Below are 17,819 nucleotides of genomic sequence, written 5' to 3' on the forward strand. Positions count from 1 at the left end.
TAAAGCCCTGCATCTGAACCAGGAAATAAAAATGACTACACCACAACAACATGAGAGAAGAGGAGTAACTAAGTCCTGATTTTTAGATGCAATTATTATATTATAAAACTAACATATCTAAATTGCAGCTCAGCCACTGACGTAATTAATTAATTAATTCAATTAATAAATAAATTCATTAATTTTATTAATGTCCTCACAACAGCTGAACTATGACATTTGATAGATAGATTGATTTCTTCTTTAAAATGTTTATTAACTAGTAAACACAATTTGTGATTTTCATATTTTATTTAGAAACAACCAGTGGGTGTCAAAAGTTTTTCCAGTAGCTGGCAGAGGACCAATTTTTTTGTCTGCCATTGGAGGTACCTGCCCTCAACAGTGCATGGGAGCATCAAACTCAGGTATGTTGCTGATGACGACGAATGCATTATATTCAAATTTAAGCAAGCAGGCCTCAGTATTGCTCTGAGCAGAGACCTTTTTTTATTTGCTGATTTCAAAAACCAAAAATACTATACCTAATATTCTATATTACAATCAATGCCAAAATACCACTGTCATCATTTGCTTCAACAAGAAATGGTTACTTGACTCATCATCTACTAGTATATGGAAAAAGACAGTCACATTGTAACAGACGTTTTTTAAAAAAGAAGGTACTCACAAAATGCGTCTGTAGTTCTTCTCCTGGTACACCTGATTAATGACGTATTTGATGAAGACACTGAAGTGTTCCACAGCATGATAGTAAACAATGTCACACACATCAGAAATCAAAATAGATTTCTCAATTCGGTGCTCAAGATCCATCAAGAACCTGAAAATATTAAGAGACCATATCTGAAGCAAAAGCTTTGCAGGACTGGAACTTCAAACATACTCATCCCATCTCATCACAAACCACCACTTTGTCATGCCCCTGTGTGTCTCATCCAGATGCTCAAAGTACCTTTTGCTGTATGTGGTCAATTTCCTTTGGGGCCTGTGGCCAACATATAAAGTCTTGTGCCCCTTATGCCTCATTCAGATGCACAAAATACCCTTTGCTTTTAGTCCCTATGGAAAGGCTTCCTGCCACAAAGCCTTTCTAACACATGCTTAAGATGAACTTTGGTTAGGTTTACGCACAAAAATTACATGGTAAGGTTTAGGAGAAGATGTTTGGTAATATTTGGTTTCACAGGGCATGTAAACTCTTCTCTCAAGGTCAAAGTTGTCTATGTGACCCACCACTCAGCCCCTCTTGGGCCTTGATCTGCTTTGCTTTGTGTCATGTTGTGCAGTTGGAGGTACGTTAAAGCCAGATGCATCTCATCTAGATGTACTAGGGTACCTTTTGTGCCTAGATGAGACACCAAGGGATGTGTCGAAAATATATACTGATTTGAGTTAACCAAGACCTTGTCCTACCTTTCACTGGCGTTCATGACTTCCTCAATGTTGGAGAACAGAAAATGCATATCAGATTGGCTGAGAGTGTTGATTAAAACAGGGTTGCGTAGGAAGTGAGTCTCTAAAATTTCCAAACTCTTGTAGTAAGATGCTTCCGAGGTAACAAGTTCAAACATGGCCTAGACACAAAAGAAAATCATAATGTCACATTAATACTGACTGGGGATAGCTGTACCACTCTCCCACCCCCTACCATAAATGACCACCTACTGTCATGTGACTGAAGTTCAAAAGGTTATTCATGTGATGAAAACTGAGCCAGCTCTGCTCGATAGGGTAACATAATATTAGTAGTAAAGTAAACCTCTAAGCTTGGTTACTTGATTGACCATAAAGTTGACTCAGCATCTCTGTAAAATAGTTTAGACAGAGAACACAATTTATAGTAAAACTGGCTGCAGATACAATGGCAGATGTCAATAATGAAGATATACATCATCAGCCTACTAGAAGATGTGATATCAACATCCAGAAAGAATAAAAAAAATCAATAACAGAATTAAAACCATTTGTTTGCAAATTGTGTTCAAATTCTGCTACTAACACAACTAAAGGCAAAGGTGTTTTTTTTTTTTTTGCCTTTCTATCACCACTTAATTTGTCTTGATTTTATACTCAACTAATTATATAACAGATGGAAAGTTTGTGTAACCTAAGCCTTATTGCCAACTACCTTGTGTTCGCTTGGTGTGTGTAAGTAGTTATTTTGTATTTGGTAAGTTCATTAATAGATAGATAGATATACCTTTTTTTAACTGATCCTAGGCTGGGAAATTACAGTGCAGCAGCAGCATTACACACAGTGGTGTGTAATACCTATACCTATACAAATAGCAATATAAAAAACAATATAATAAAATATATAAATAAAATAAATAAAAAATAAATATAATAAATGTAAGGTGCAGTGAACCGAGTGCATAAAAGTGTGTAGTGACTGTATTTTATTACCAGAATTTTAGCTGTTATTGTACAGTGTGATGGCATGTGGCAGGAAAAATTTCCTGTATCTGCAGCACTGTAGCAGCCTGTGAGAGAATGTGCTCCTCTGTCTGTCTACTGTGTGATGGAGAGGGTGCTGACCATTGTCCATGATGGATAACAGTTTATTCAGCGTCCTCCTCTCCACTACCACAGATATTCGGTATCTATTGCTGTCTGCAATGATTAATTTAACAAATAAGATCATAGCGCATAAAACTTAAACAGTTTGCAATTTGTAACTGAATTTAAAACTGAAAAATGTTGTTTATAACACCGATGCTCAGCATATACTGCATGGGTCAAAGTATGTGGACACCTGAATTTTCAATGCATGGGGTAACTGAATGCACAAATCCAAAACCATGGGCCTGATTAAAAAAATGTGAGGACATTCTCTGTGGAATGAAACAAAAAAACAAAACAAAACAAACAAAAAAAAAACAGGTACTTTCACAGTTCTTTTTACTCCATTCTATCCTTACATCAGCATGGTGTTTTTTTCTGTCACTAAACTCAGCTGTAGGTATACAAAACATCTTCCCTTGTGCACTGACTTTTGTTGCAGAGTTTGTTCCTCTTTAACGCAAAATTACCTATTGATAAAGTTTAGGCCACAACTGATCTTATATAAATGCTTTTGATTTAAAACTAGAAAGAAAATCTGTATCTGCATTTATCTGTATTACAGTGATGTGATTCACATGCATGCAACTTGCAAAAGTTGGATGCTGCTTATCACGCTTATCATTTTTTTTTAGTCAATGCATTTTTATTAAGGTTTTTATAAAGTATACAGACAAGAAAGATGACAGTGACTTACTGAATCAATAAGTAACAACAGCAACAAACAAAAAAACACAACAGCAAATAAATATATAAAATAAAAAGTAAAATAAAGAGGATGTCAGGAATTGCTGGTGAAGAGGTCTGAACCCTGATGCAGAGTCACCAAGAGAGGCAGTGGTCCAAAATAATAAAAAAGTATGAAAAAGTCTTTTTCATGCTTTCAAAAACTCAAAATCACACACTAAACTAAAGATACACGAAACAGAGACACAGAGGAAGTGACGCTTTCACAATAAACACCTAAAACCTAAACCATAATGCACATGACAAGACAAACATGTGGCTCAAAAACCAAAAGACAAGACATGACCAAAACCCACACAGCGTGACAGAGGAAACAAAAGAAAAGTTTAAAGAGTAAAGACTAGATTACATGTCAAATGCAAAACCCATATTAACAAGATAAGAGGCATAGTTAATCGTTCCACATAGAAAACAAAAGCCTGCCAGACTGCATGAAACTTTGCAGTGATCCCTGCAGTGTGTACCTTATTTTTTCTATTTTGAGAAGATGCATGACCTCACAAATTCACCTGCCAAATGAAGGAGATAAGATAAGAACTTTATTGATCCCACAGGAAATTGTTGTACCAGGGTTGCAATACAAAGAAGCATACAAAAGTAGCAAGTAATGACACAAAATATAAAAATAACAGAGTAATATAAAAAATAACAGAGTACTATAAAAATAATAAAAAGTATATACATGATATATACTGTAGATAACAGCAGATAAGGTGCAGAATGACAACGGATAAGATGCAGATACAATCTTAAAGTGTTAATTGTAGTGCAGGATAAACTGTTATTGTCCTATGTGGAGAAAGGGGATGAGTTGAAGAATTTGACAGCCACAGGGAGGAAGGACTTCCCTCAATGGGGCAGTCGTGAATCAGCAATTAGGGTATCGGACCCGTAACCGGTGGGTCGCTGGTTCGATTCCCCGTACTGGTGTCCATGGCTGAGGTACCCTTGAGCAAGGTACCTAACCCCCACTGCTCCCCGGGCGCTGCACGCGGTTGCCCACTGCCCCAGGTTTGTTGTGTGTGGGGGGTGGGTTAAATGCAGAGCACGAATTTCGTTGGAGTGAGTTCCCTCCAATGACAAAATAAGTCACTTTCTTCTTTCTTCTTTCTTCTATGCCGTTATGTGGAGCACCTCGGCGGTCTCAGTCTACGACTGAAGGCGCTGCGGTAGGATTTTAGTGTGGCATGCAGGGGGTGTGACTTGTTGTTGAGGATGTTGAGCAGTTTCCTCAGCATCCTCTGCTCAGACACCTCTGCCAGAGATGGCAGTTCCACTCCCAGAACAGAGCCAGCTCTCCTGATGAGCTTATCGAGCCTGTTGGCATCAACTGTCTTCACCCTGCTGCCCCAGCACACCACAGTATACCACTGAGTGGTAAAACATCTGAAGGACTGTCATGCAGACATTAAAAGACCTGAGTATTCTCAGGAGGAAAAGGGAACTGTGCCCTTTCCTGCAAAGGGCATTGGTGTTGACTGTCCAGTCCAGTTTATTGTCCATGTGGACCCCTAGATACTTGTAGCAGTCCACAATGTCCACTTCAGTACAGTTGATGTTGATAGGGTTGTGGGGGGTACTCATCCTCCTGAAGTCCACTTGTTCTGCATCCACAAACTGTTGGGCAGGGTTGAGTCCATAATGACATGGTTATAATTCCCAGATATAGCAATGAAGGCATCAGGATGCTGAGTCTGAAGTCCAGTGGTCGTAGAGATGATGACGCCAGCAGCCCACGTCGTGTCGCGTCGGCAGTTGGTGGAATGTAAACACAGAGAATGATGCCATGTGAAAACTCACAGGGCAAATAATATGGACAGAGCCACCAGCAGTTCGAAGTCCGGACTGCACAAACTCCTTCCTTCACCGTGATGCCTAAGGGGTTGCACCATTTGTTGTTCACGTAGATAGCGACGCCTCCTCCTGCTCTCTTGCCGATCTCTCTGCAACTCCTGTTACACAGTGAAAGCCGGGTAAACTCACAAGTAGAGTTCGGTCAAGGAGCCAAGTCTCAGTGAAGTACGTCACCGAGGCCTCCTGAAACACACGCTGACTCCTCATGAGTGCCGTTAGCTCGTCCATTTTATTTGCCAGTAACATTTCCCATAATAATAGATGGAAGGTACGGTCTATACCTCCTTGTCGCCAGTCGCCGTCTCTTCCCTGCTCTGCATCCCCGACGTTTCCTTCTGAGCTCCCCAGGGATTTCATGTTTTTGGCCAAAGACACCACTGTGTTGGAGGCCAATCAACTGATCCCTCATGTAAACAATGGGGTCCCGGTGCATCTCTGGCAGGACAAGGGACCAGCATGATAAAAGTACTCCAAACATGATTAAAACCAGAAGAAAAGTGCAGAAAAATTGCATAGTTAAGGGAGAGTGGTCACTCTTACAATTCAGAAGGATGAGACGCCTTGCTAAGAGAGCTGAGTAGGCCATTATGTTCAACTGTCCTTTTATCAGGATAAGATCCTCAGATGGTACATCAAAAAGTCCAAGAAAAGGGAATGGCTCAATTGTCTGATGTGCAATCACTGAGTAAACTTCAAATATACCAGGACCAGTATGCTGTTAGGCTGGGACAAGACCAAAATGTATGATAAATCATCTATCACACATAGGACTGACCCCAGGGAAAATTTTTGAAAGCTTAACCTTAGACATATGAAGCCGGTGTACAATCTTAAATTGAATAAGGCCATGCCTTACACAAATAGATGAAGAGTGAATATGTTTCAGTATTTTAGACCACTGAACTTCTGATATCTCAGTTTCTAAATCCTTTTCCTAATACTCCTTATTAATTGCTATAGTGATGAGTTTTCCATATCAAATATAGCTGAAAAGAGCCTAGATAATATTCCATTAATGCTTGGTGTTTTTTCTAGGTTTAAATCTAAGAAATCTTAGGAGGTAAAGCAGGAAATCCAGTGAACTGACTTTAGTGCCTAACTTGCAAATATCGGAAGAAATGATGTCTTGGTAAGGCAAACTCATTTTTAATTTGGTCAAATGACATAGAAATATCTTCTTTATACAACCGTCTGATGTTTAAAACTCCATTTTGAACCACTGATCAAATACATTGTCTATGAATGGAGGCTGGAAACAGATGGTTTGCCGTGATTGGGGCATAAGTAGACATGGAAACTAATCCATAGTGTTTTCTAAACTGAGACCAAATTTTCAAAGAATGTAAGATAACAGGGTTTTGACAGTCCTGGGGAGTATGCAACAGAACTGATGAACACAGAAGGGCAGAGAGCGAGATACGAGTGCAAGAACTAGACTCAATCTGTAACCAGGCAGGAATGTCAAAGGTGGAAGAATCCTGTAACTAGTACAATAAGCTTTTGATATTTGCTGCGCAATAATATATTTGAAAGTTCGGTAAAGTCATCCCACCACACAGGTTTTGTCTTTGTAGGAATAATTTCCGAATTCAAGGAGTTTTATTTTTCCAAATGAATGATGAAATAATATGATCAAGTTTTTTAAAGGAGGGCTTTGGGATGAAATATGGAACACACTAAAATAAATATAAGAACATATATTCATTTTAACTGTATTGATTTGTCCAGCCAGTGATAGAGGCACACCGGACTAATGAATAAGATCTTTGTGGGTACACCCTAAGAGTGGAGTAAAGTTGGCCTTCAACAGTTGAGAGTGGGATTTTATTGTTTGTCAAGATAACTCAATTGATTATTTGTTACTTTAAACAGCAAAGAGTCAAAAGATAACTGTCTGGCAGCAGGAGTAATCGGTAAAAGTTCAACTTTATCAAAATTAAGTTTATATAATATATAAATTAATATATATATATAATATATATATAAATAAATTATACATATTATATAATTCCTTAAGCATGTTGAGGATATGCGGGATAGATGAAGGGGGGTAGAAGCATAGAGAAGAACATCATCGACATATAGTGAAATTTTGTGTTTCTGGTTTGTTCTGAAAATCCTCTTAATGTCAGTACAGTGCTGAATTGAGATTGCCAGAGGCTCCACAGCCAATGCAAAAAGCATATATAATGGATAATAATGGACACCCCTGTCTTGTTCCATGCTGAAGCGGAAAATATGATGAAAGTGTATCATTTGTTCTGAGGCCAATGGCGAAGTGTATAGCAATTTAATCCAGGAAATGAAAACATCACCAGAGCCAAATCTACAGAGAACATAAAACAGGAAGCCCCACTCCACACGATCAAAGGTTTACTCGGCATCCAGGGACAAAAGAACCTCTGGATGTTGTGACAGAGATGAAGAGTAAAGGATATTGAATACTTGCCTAACATTAAAGAAAGACTGTCTATTTTTAATAAAGCCTGTTTGGTCTGGGGAAATAACTGTAGGCAAAACAGACTCAAGGCGGAGATGGAGTACTTTAGCCAGTATCTTGATGTTGCCATTTAGAAGGCTAATTGGACGATAAGAGGAGCAATTAAGAGGATCCTTGCCTTTTTTCAAAAGAAGGGATACTGACGCCTGATGAAGCGTTGGAGGGAGGACTGATACATCCAAACTGTCCTCAAATACAGCTTTAAGTGAGGGACTCGGTTTTAGGGAAAAGTTCTTATAAAATTCTGTTGCAAAACAGTCTGGACCAGGACACTTTGCATACATGTAATAGCATTTTTATTTCATCTAAGGTAATGGGGTCATCTAAGGTTTCTCTAGAGTCCTCTTTTACATTGGGAATTTCTATATTTTTAAAAAATGTGTCCATTAAGCCCAAACTTCCGGTTTCGGTGCTGTGGGGAGTGGCAGCCTGTTGCAGCAGGTCCGGCTCACCTTTGAGCTTTTCTTGAGTTTTTTGTAATTATTACCTTCTTCTTGTGTGCTCTTGTTTCTTTGTTTTAACTGCGCAAACATGGACGCTACATTTGTGCAGTTTGCACTAGTTTTCCTTTTTGTTCTTGCACTTTTTACGACCGCGTACAGGGATCCAGAGCAGAGCCACGGCTCCATTGCTTACAGTAGAGACCAGGTGTTAGCAATACGGGCTAAATCCCGGCAACTGTTTGCAGAGAGACCCGATGTCCCCCGTGAGCTGAGGCTGAAGAAACGGGGGTGTTGTGCAGGCGCCGCGAGGTCACAATGGGGAATGTAAGATCTCTCCCCAACAAGATGGACGAGCTCACGGCGCTAATCCAGCACGAGAGGGACTTCTGGGAGGCTAGCCTGATGCTGTTTACGGAGTCGTGGCTAACGACGGGGAATCCGGACGCGTTGGCCGAGTTGCACGACTTCCGACTTATACGGGCTACAGGACGAAAGAGAGCAGTAAGAGGAAAGGAGGAAGGCTGGTAATGTTTGTGAATGATAGATGGTGTAACCCAGGGCACATCACTATCAAAGAACAACTCTGCAGCAAGGACATTTAACTGTTAGTGGTTAGCATGTGACCCTACTACATCCCGAGGGAATTTACGCAGGTCATCGCGATGTGTATATCCCTCCATCTGCTAACGGCGAAGCGGCCTGTGACGTCCTGCTCTCAGCTGCTCTCAGCTGTGAGCAGGCTGCAGACACAGCACCCCAACGCCCTGCTCCTCATCTCTGGAGACTTCAATCACGCTGCTCCTTCATCCTCTCTAACTTCATTTACTCAGTATGTTACCTGCCACACCAGAGACAATAAAATACTGGACCACCAAGGAGGCATACACATCACTCCCCCTCCACCCGCTGGGCAGAGCTGACCACAACCTGGTGCCCCTCCAGCCTGTGTACAAACCTCTGGTGCACAGGCAGCCAGCTGTGACCCGCACAGTGAAGAAATGGTCTGATGAAGCTGAAGAGGCTTTAAAGGACTGTTTTAGCTCCTCAGTCTTCAGTGATGCCCACGGGGAGGATATTGACAGCCTGAATCACACAGTTACAGACTATATCAACTTCTGCGTGGAGAACACTGTACCCACCAGGACCATACGGTGCTTCTCCAACAACAAACCCTGGATCACCCCTGACATCAAGGCTCTCCTGAAGGAGAAGAAGAGAGCCTTCATGTCAGGGAATAGAGAGGAGTTGAAGTCTGTGCAGCTCCAGCTTAGGAGAAGAATCAGAGAGGGGAAAAGGTGTTACAGGAAGAAGATGGAGAACCAGCTGCAGAATAATAACATCAGCGGATTCTGGCAGGGCATGAAGACCATCTCAGGCCACAAGGAACCCAAGACTGACTTGGGGGGACCAGGTGTGGGCAAACGAGTTGAACCAGTTTTTCAACAGGGTCGATGTGGTGCCTGCACCTCCCCCACTCAGTCCCCACTGCTACCCCCCACTTCTCCTACTGTGAACTGCACCCCCTCCCCCAGCATTCAGCCCTCGGCCACTTCACACCCCATCTGCAGACATGGGCTCCCCCTCTTCAGTCCCCAGCACCCCTGCTCTCTGCTCAAGCCTGTCTGTTACAGCCTCGCAGGTGAGGAATCAGCTGAGGAAGCTGAAGGTGAGGAAGGCAGCAGGTCCAGATGGCTTCAGTCCCAGGCTCTTGAGATCCTGCGCCAACCAGCTGTGTGGGATGTTCCAGCACATGTTCAACCCGAGCCTGTCGTTGGCCAGAGTCCCACAGCTGTGGAAGACATTATGCCTGGTACCAGTGTCAAAGACCCCTCATCCGAAAGACCTCAGCAGTTGCAGACCAGTGGCACTGACGTCTCACCTGATGAAGACTTTGGAGAGACTCGTCCTCGTCCACCTGCGCCTGCTGGTGAGCTCATTGATGGACCCGCTGCAGTTTGCCTACCAGCCAGGAATTGGAGTGGAGGATGCCATTATCTACCTCCTGCACACATCGCTATCTCACCTGGAGAGGGCTGGGAGCACTGTGAGGATCATGTTCTTCGACTTCTCCAGTGCCTTCAACACCATCCAGCCCACCCTGCTGGGAGACAAGCTGAAATGTGCAGGAGTAGACCACCACCTCAGTGCCTGGACCATGGACTACCTGATAAACAGGCCACAGTATGTGAGGATGCAGAGCGGTGAGTCTGACATGCTTCTCTGTAGTACAGGTGCACCACAGGGAACAGTTCTGGCTCCCTTTCTGTTCACTATCTATACCTCTGATTTCAGGTACAACACCCCAACCTGCCACCTACAGAAGTTCTCAGATGACTCTGCGATCGTCGGCCTCATCATGGACGGAGACGACCGAGAGTATCGAGAACTCATCCAGGGATTTGTGGATTGGTGCCAGGAGAACCGCTTCCAAATCAACGCGGGTAAAACCAAGGAGCTGGTGGTGGACTTCAGCAGGCACCAACACACCCCACCTGCACTGGTGAACATCCAGGGAACAGACATTGAGATAGTCATCTCCTACAAGTACCTGGGCGTTCACCTCAACAATAAACTGGACTGGACTGACAACACTGACGCCCTGTACAAAAAGGACCAGAGCAGACTCTACCGGCTCAGGAGACTGAGGGCCTTTGGAATACAGGGTCCATTCCTCAGGAGTTTTTATGACTCTGTGGTGGCATCAGCCATCTTTTATGGTGTGGCCTGCTGGGCAGACAGCATCTCTGCCCGGGACAAAAAGAGGCTGGAAAGACTGGTGAGGAGGGCCACCTCAGTCCTGGGCTTCCCCCCTTGGACTCAGTGGATGAGGTGGGTGACAGGAAGACGATAGTCAAGTTGTCGTCCATGCTGGAGACCCCCTCCCACCCCATGCAGGGCACTCTGACAGCACTGGGCAGCTGCTTCAGTGACAGACTGCTATACCTGTGCTGTGTGAAGGAGAGGTACTGCCGATCCTTCCTGCCCACTGCTGTCAGACTCCACAACAAGCACAGCCGATAGACTGGACATTTAAGCTGTTGAATGTGTTAACTGGACAATAAATCATGTGCAATAAATGGGACAAATGGTCACACGAGACCTGCAATAATACATGTGTAGTAATAATGGTGCAATAATCCTTACTCATGTAACACTACTACTAGGATCAGTACATACATACTTAGTTTTTTCCTGAAACAAATCGGTACAATAATCAATCCATCCACTAATCATAACTTGAGGGACTCTAGTGTGAATAGTATTTTTCTTTTCTGTACTGTGTACAGCTGCAGGTATTTGTTTCCTGTGTATTTATTCTTTTTGAAGGCGCATTCTTCCCTTATTCTTGCATGCTTTGCACCCTCTATATCCTGTTTGCTGCTGTAACACTGTAATTTCCCAGTAATGGGAGGTTGTGGTCTGTCCTTCCTGATACGTTCTATGAAAGGGCCCCAGATCTTCTTGAACTTATCTTGAATTTCCCTCGGGATCAGTAAAGTATTTATCTAGCTATCTATCTATCTATCTAGGGAATTAGACATGGAAAACTGAACTTCTTCCAAGTATAAACAGGAAACCATATCATTTAGCCACCTTTTGAAGCAAGAGGGGAAGCTGACTTCCACTCCTTCCACTTTAGGATGACCCGTTTTGCACTAACCGTACCAAACATGAGGGAGGAGCCAAAGAGCAGCTGGAGCAGCCCAGAGTCACTAAGAGACAGTCAGGAACCAGTTGTCTGTTATAAACAGCACTGTACAAATTAAAAATGTCAACTCAAAAACCTGTAAGCTGGGAGCGGGACCAGAAAAGATGCCCAAGAGTATCATCAGCTAGTTTACATTTATCACAATTGGGGGAAACAGCAGGAAAAATTCTATTAAATTTAGTCTTGGAATAGTGCAATCTATGAAGTACTTTACACTGAATGACCATAACTTTATCCTGTTTAACCCTTTCGCCCATAAATCAGAGATTACTTCACCAGCGTCCTTGATCCACGCCTCTTTAATAAGGAGAGAGGGGGTTGCCTTTGAAAAGAGGTTAAAAAACCGAAAGATCAGATGCTTGGAGGTGGGAGGTTTGGTCATAATATCATAGAAGACATGTTGTATGGGGGTCACATCTAGACAAGAAAAGGATTTCTTAACAAAATTCCTAATTTGTAAGTAGCAAAAAAAAAAATTGAATTGTAGGGAGTTTGAACTTTGCCTGGAGCTGAGCAAAAGATGCAAAATGATCATCAATGTAGAGGTCCTTGATAGTAGTTAAACCTTTGTCAAACCTCCTCTTCTCGCCCAGCTCAAAGTGCTTCTACTTAAATCAACGGATATAATTCCCGACCTGCTTGCACAGAGTATGGTTGTATTCATATTTCACTTTCAGAATAGAGCTAAGTGTGTCTTCAGAGCCTGTGTTACAGTAGTCCTCCTCCAGTTCAGCTAATTCAGCCTGGCCCTTTTGCGAGATGCTTGATATGAGATGATATGTCCTCTAATAACGACTTCAAAGGACTCCCACAAAGTAGAATCTGAAACAGATCCATTGTCATTGCAACCTTAGTCCGTAAGTAACCACTGAAAGTGTCATCTAAATATAGAGAGGGGTTAAATTTCCAAATATGCTGAGGGGCATAAAGATTAAAAGTGAATTACCATTGAGAGGGGTGCATGGTCCAAAATTAAGATACTATGGTAAGTCGAACTTGTTACCTTCGAAATAAGTCTAGAGTCAACCAGCAGATAGTCAAGTCTAGTGAAGCTGCCATGCATGAGGGAGAGGAAAGAATACTGTCTCTTTAAAGGTGCTGGTGCCTCCAAATGTCAACCAGGTCCAGAGATTTACTAAGATTATCAAGTACAGAGACGGCTTTCAATGATGGGGCCATGGACAAGGAGGACCTATCCATTAGTGGATCAAAATAACAGTTAAAGTCGCCACCAATAATTATATTATAATCATTATATTGCATGACAAGGTTGAATATTTTACAGGGCTATCGAAATTGGGGGCGTAAATGTTTAAGAGAACTAACAGGACTGAGTTGACCATACTCGTGACAAGCATGAACCTCCCACCTGGATCAGTAGATTGTGTTTTGAATAGAAATCAAATGGTTCTGCGAACAAGAATGGCAACCCCCCTCGCCTTGGATGAAAACGTGGACTGGTACACCTGAGACACCCACACAGATCTTAACCACCTCTGCTCGGAAGGATGGATATGGGTCTCCTGCAAAAAAAACAATATCAGAAGACAGGGACTTTAAATGTGAAAACACTTTACCATGTTTAAGAGCTTTGCCCATACCCCTACAATTCCAGGTAGTGAAAGTGATACAACTCATTCCTAATCTAAATGAGCAAATGACATACAAAGGGCTGGCAACAGCAAGTGACAAAACTGACAGATAAATGCAAACAAGTTAAACCCCCACAAAACTCGAACCCGCTAAAAGAGCTAGGTGAAACATCACTAACCAACCAGGAGGCTGCCAGGAAACGGAGCCAGCCTAACTGCACACTGAAAAGCCAAATTACCACGAGCCCCCATGTGCACCTCCAGCAAACTAATGTTTAAATTGCACCCACAAACGTGTTCAATCTAAGCGAAATCCAGAACAAACGCTTACTGAGATATAAAAGGTGGGAAGGTATGACCAGTGCAGCATATAAAAAATCCAACTTAAGGATTTTTTTTAAACAAAAATTACGAAAAGAAGAATTTGCATATACATGAAAAGGTACACACATAAGTAAGTACACATTACAGGTGGCACCCATCAATATGAATGCAATCAGAAGGTAATAAATAAAATTGTCCCAGTGCATGATTCATGCACCCGAGAAAGCATCTATCAAACCACTGCGTAGGAAAATAGTTACCGTATTTTCACGACGAAAAGGCGCACCGTACGAAAAGGCGCAGTCTCAGTTATGTGTGCAATTATTGTATTTAACACACAGATAAGGCGCATCTGAAGATAGGGCGCGGGTTTTATATACACGTTTTATATACACGTCCGCCCCTGTGTGTATTCATATACTACGTACGCCCGCCTGACAACACACATGTGCATATTTAAAAATAGATCGGGAGCAAAACTGAGTTTGGTTGTGCTTTATTTAAGTATTAATTACAACAACACTAAAACAAGCACATTACCGGTAACAGTCACTCAAACCCATTGAAGTCCTCATCCTCTGTGTCGGAATTGAACAGCTGCGCTAAATCACACATGGCAGGTTCACGTTCCTCACTGTCAGAGTCAGAGTCCGTGCCGTGCGGCTCCCCAGAAATGATGCCGACTTTAGCAAAAGCTCGAACAACAGTGCCAGCAGACACGTTAGCCCAAGCAGCTACAATCCAGTCACAAACTGTGGCATAACTCGCCCGGCGCTGCCTTCCAGTCTTTGTGAAACTGTGGTCTCCTTCGGTCATCCACCGCTCCCACGCCGCTCGCAGCCTCACTTTGAACGGCCGGTTCACGCTGATGTCCAGCGGTTGGAGTTCCTTCGTCAGACCTCCCGGAATCACAGCAAGCGTAGCGTTCATCTGCTTCACTTGCTTTTTGACGTCGGCGGTGAGATGGGCACGCATGGAATCACAAACCAGCAGCGATTGTGATGTGTGGAAAAAACCACCCGGTCTCCGTACATACACCTGCCTCAGCCAATCCTTCATCATTTCCTCGTCCATCCAGCCCTTTTCGTTTGCCTTAATAATGACGCCTGCTGGAAACGTCTCTTTAGGCAAAGTCTTTCTCTTAAAAATCACCATCGGCGGCAGTTTCTGTCCGTTAGCATGGCAGCCGAGCACAACGGTAAACGAAGCCTTTTCGTACCCCGTTGTGCGTATCGCTACCGTGCTGGTTCCCTTCTTTTCCACCGTGTGACTCACCGGGATGTCGAACGTCAGCGGCACCTCGTCCATGTTGGTGATGTGGCTCGGCTGGATGTTTTTGTCGGCGATGTGTCTGCTGCAGAAAGAGCGGAAGTTCGCCAGCTTCTCACAATAATCCGCCGGACGCTGCTGTGCTACCGTCGTCCTGCTCCGGATGGAGAAATGGCACCGCTTCATGAACCGGAAGCACCAAGACGGACCTCCGTGGAAATGTTGAATTTTCATTTCCTCCGCGAACTTTACTGCTCTAAGCCGAATGGTGACCGTCGAAACGCTCCTCCCACCCGCTCTTTGCTCGACGATCCATTGCTCCAGTCTTTCCTCCAGCTCTGGCCACCTTGCCAACTACGTCCGCACACAGATAGGGCGCTCTGGACGATAGGGCGCGCTGCACATTTTGAAAAAAATCTAAGACGTTTATATGCGCCTTATAGTCGTGAAAATACGGTAATCTGGAAATATGTGTATATGTAGATATACAATGATGATAGTCTATAACTTATAGGAGTTAAGATTCATCTGCTGAGCCTAACGAGTTCATCACCCGCCAGTGACATGAAGGTCTTCGATGTATTGTTGTAGTCGACAAGGAGCTTGGCTGGAAAACGGAGAGAGCATTTTGTCATGTTTGTAAAGGCCTGTCGTTGTGCCGAGACCTCCCCAGTGTAGTCAGGGAAAATGAAAACTCTGTCGCCATGGTAGTGCAAGGGCAATTTTGACGGATGAGTCATAGTATGTCGATCACATCCGTTGGTTGGTTGTTGTGGACCATGGCCATGATTGCTACAGACCCCACCCACCCGCGCAACGAAATATTTATACCACTTCCATCAGGAAAGCGGTACAGAAACATTAAAACCAGCACAAACAGACTCAGGGACAGCTTCCCCAGAGCTGTTAAAGCAATAACCCTATCCTATTATATATAACATCCTATTCCCATTAGAAAAAGTCAGCGAATCAGCCATATTTCAGTCACTTCCTCCCTCCATCTATCACATCATTGTCTACATAGGCTCTAACAACACGGCTCGCCAACAGTCTGAGTTGACCAAAAGTGACTTTCGATCTCTTTTCCACACCTTTCAGTGCCCCGGGAAAACTGTTTTTATTAGTGGTCCGCTACCATTGCTGACACAAAGTGTTGATTGCTTTAGCAGCCTCCTCAGCATGAAAAATTTTTTTCCCGTGTTGGAATCGATCGTCATTTTTCTCTGACAGACTATACGCAAACAAACTGTGGGATTCTATACTCGCCGCCAACATCCAACACTCCGTGCACACCAGCTGACTAGCATTGTTTACATCTGTCCTGTCCACTTCCTCTTCCTCGTCCACCGCCAAACCATCCGGAAAGAGCCTCAACTTCAGCATCTCAGACTATCTGGCAAAAACCATGGACTTCAACATTCCCACCCCCACCCCCATACAGAAGTGGAAAATAATCTTCAGAAACCTCAAATCTATTCCCCCCCTCTGCCTTCCCTTGCCAGCAGAATACTCCTTCACTACTGACAAGTGCAACGCCTTCCTGTCATTTTTCCAAGAAAAAATCGCTACCATCTACAACAAACCCCCCACCCACCCAACAGCTTACAGTGTACAGCTTGTATAACAATGAAAATTTGCTGTCCTTTCAAAATAATTCAACACACAGCCATTAATGTCTAAACCGCTGGCAACAAAAGTGAGTACACTGTCAATGGCTGTGTGTTGAGTTATTCTGAAGGGACAGAAATTTTTCACTGTTATACAAGCTGTATACAGACTACTTAACATTGTAGCAAAGTTTCATTTCTTTAGTGCTCTCCCATGAAAAGGTATAATAAAATATTCACAAAGGTGTGAAGGGTGTACTCACTTTTGTGACATAATGTAGTTTTAACCTAATTATGTAAGTGTCTCTTTTAAACCACTGTAAAGTGTCTTTGAGTTTTAATGAAAAGCGCTATATAAAATAAATTTATTATTATTATTAAAGTCTTTGTGTTCATAAATAACACATCCGAGTACATGAACATACCATTACAACATATCTGGAGCATGTTACTAGAAAGTGGAAGAACATTAGGCACAACTGTGTTAAGTACAACAAATTAGGCCAGGACAAATGAGAGAAAGGACTGCAACTGAGCAACACTACGTAGCATATCATGTCATATTAGGCCAGATAGAAAACTGTGGTCATAAAAAAAGTAAAAATAATAATAAAAAAGTGAACGTAAGCAGTCCTTTGTAAGAAAGAAAAAACAAACCGAGTAAGAAAAGAGTAACAGAGTAACAAAAGAGTAACAAAACAGAGTAACAAAAGTAAAACGTCTTTGGCTCCAAGGGACAACAGCATAACCGGCAACATACACTATGTCTCCATCTAATAAATGCTCCTACGCAAAGAGGACTTATGCAAATGCAGCCATCAATAACATTACTCAACAGTCCTGAAGTAGTAGGCAACAGTCATTGTTCAGTCTGTTTAAATGTCAAGTCCAGGTGATTTTTCCAACAAGATTAGCTGGCATCGTAGCCTTACTAGTTTTAAAGCGTAAGTAAGTCAGCTTAAATAACCATTAGCATTACCTGGTCCAATGTCGTTGAACCTATAACCTGGTCATAATCACGGCGGTGACATGTAAGCCTTGGCCAGCTCCGGGTCCTCATAAGATCATAAACCTGATCCGAAGATTAGAAGGAAAGCACAGCCCGAATTTCACATCAGGGGCGTCTTTCAGAAGCCGTTTCACATCAGCAAAGGCAGCTCGCTTCCTGACTACCTCCGGGGAAAAATAAGGAAAGATGAACACACGTTT

General features: G+C 42.8%; 1 protein-coding gene across 4 annotated transcripts in view; it reads right to left on the bottom strand.

The window, feature by feature from the left end:
• Window positions 1-17,819, bottom strand: part of ngef (neuronal guanine nucleotide exchange factor) — a 60,841-nt gene that overhangs the window by 27,125 nt on the left and 15,897 nt on the right. For all 4 annotated transcript variants that reach the window (XM_046388053.1, XM_046388052.1, XM_046388054.1 and 1 more), the window contains 2 exons: window positions 1,417-1,577; window positions 671-823 (listed from right to left, as the gene is read on the bottom strand). In XM_046388053.1, the coding sequence (XP_046244009.1) occupies window positions 671-823; window positions 1,417-1,577 (314 nt within the window). The remainder of the gene's footprint in view (window positions 1-670; window positions 824-1,416; window positions 1,578-17,819) is intronic.

Source organism: Scatophagus argus, chromosome 5, assembly GCF_020382885.2.
Source record: "Scatophagus argus isolate fScaArg1 chromosome 5, fScaArg1.pri, whole genome shotgun sequence".
Classification (NCBI taxonomy): Eukaryota; Metazoa; Chordata; class Actinopteri; family Scatophagidae; genus Scatophagus; species Scatophagus argus.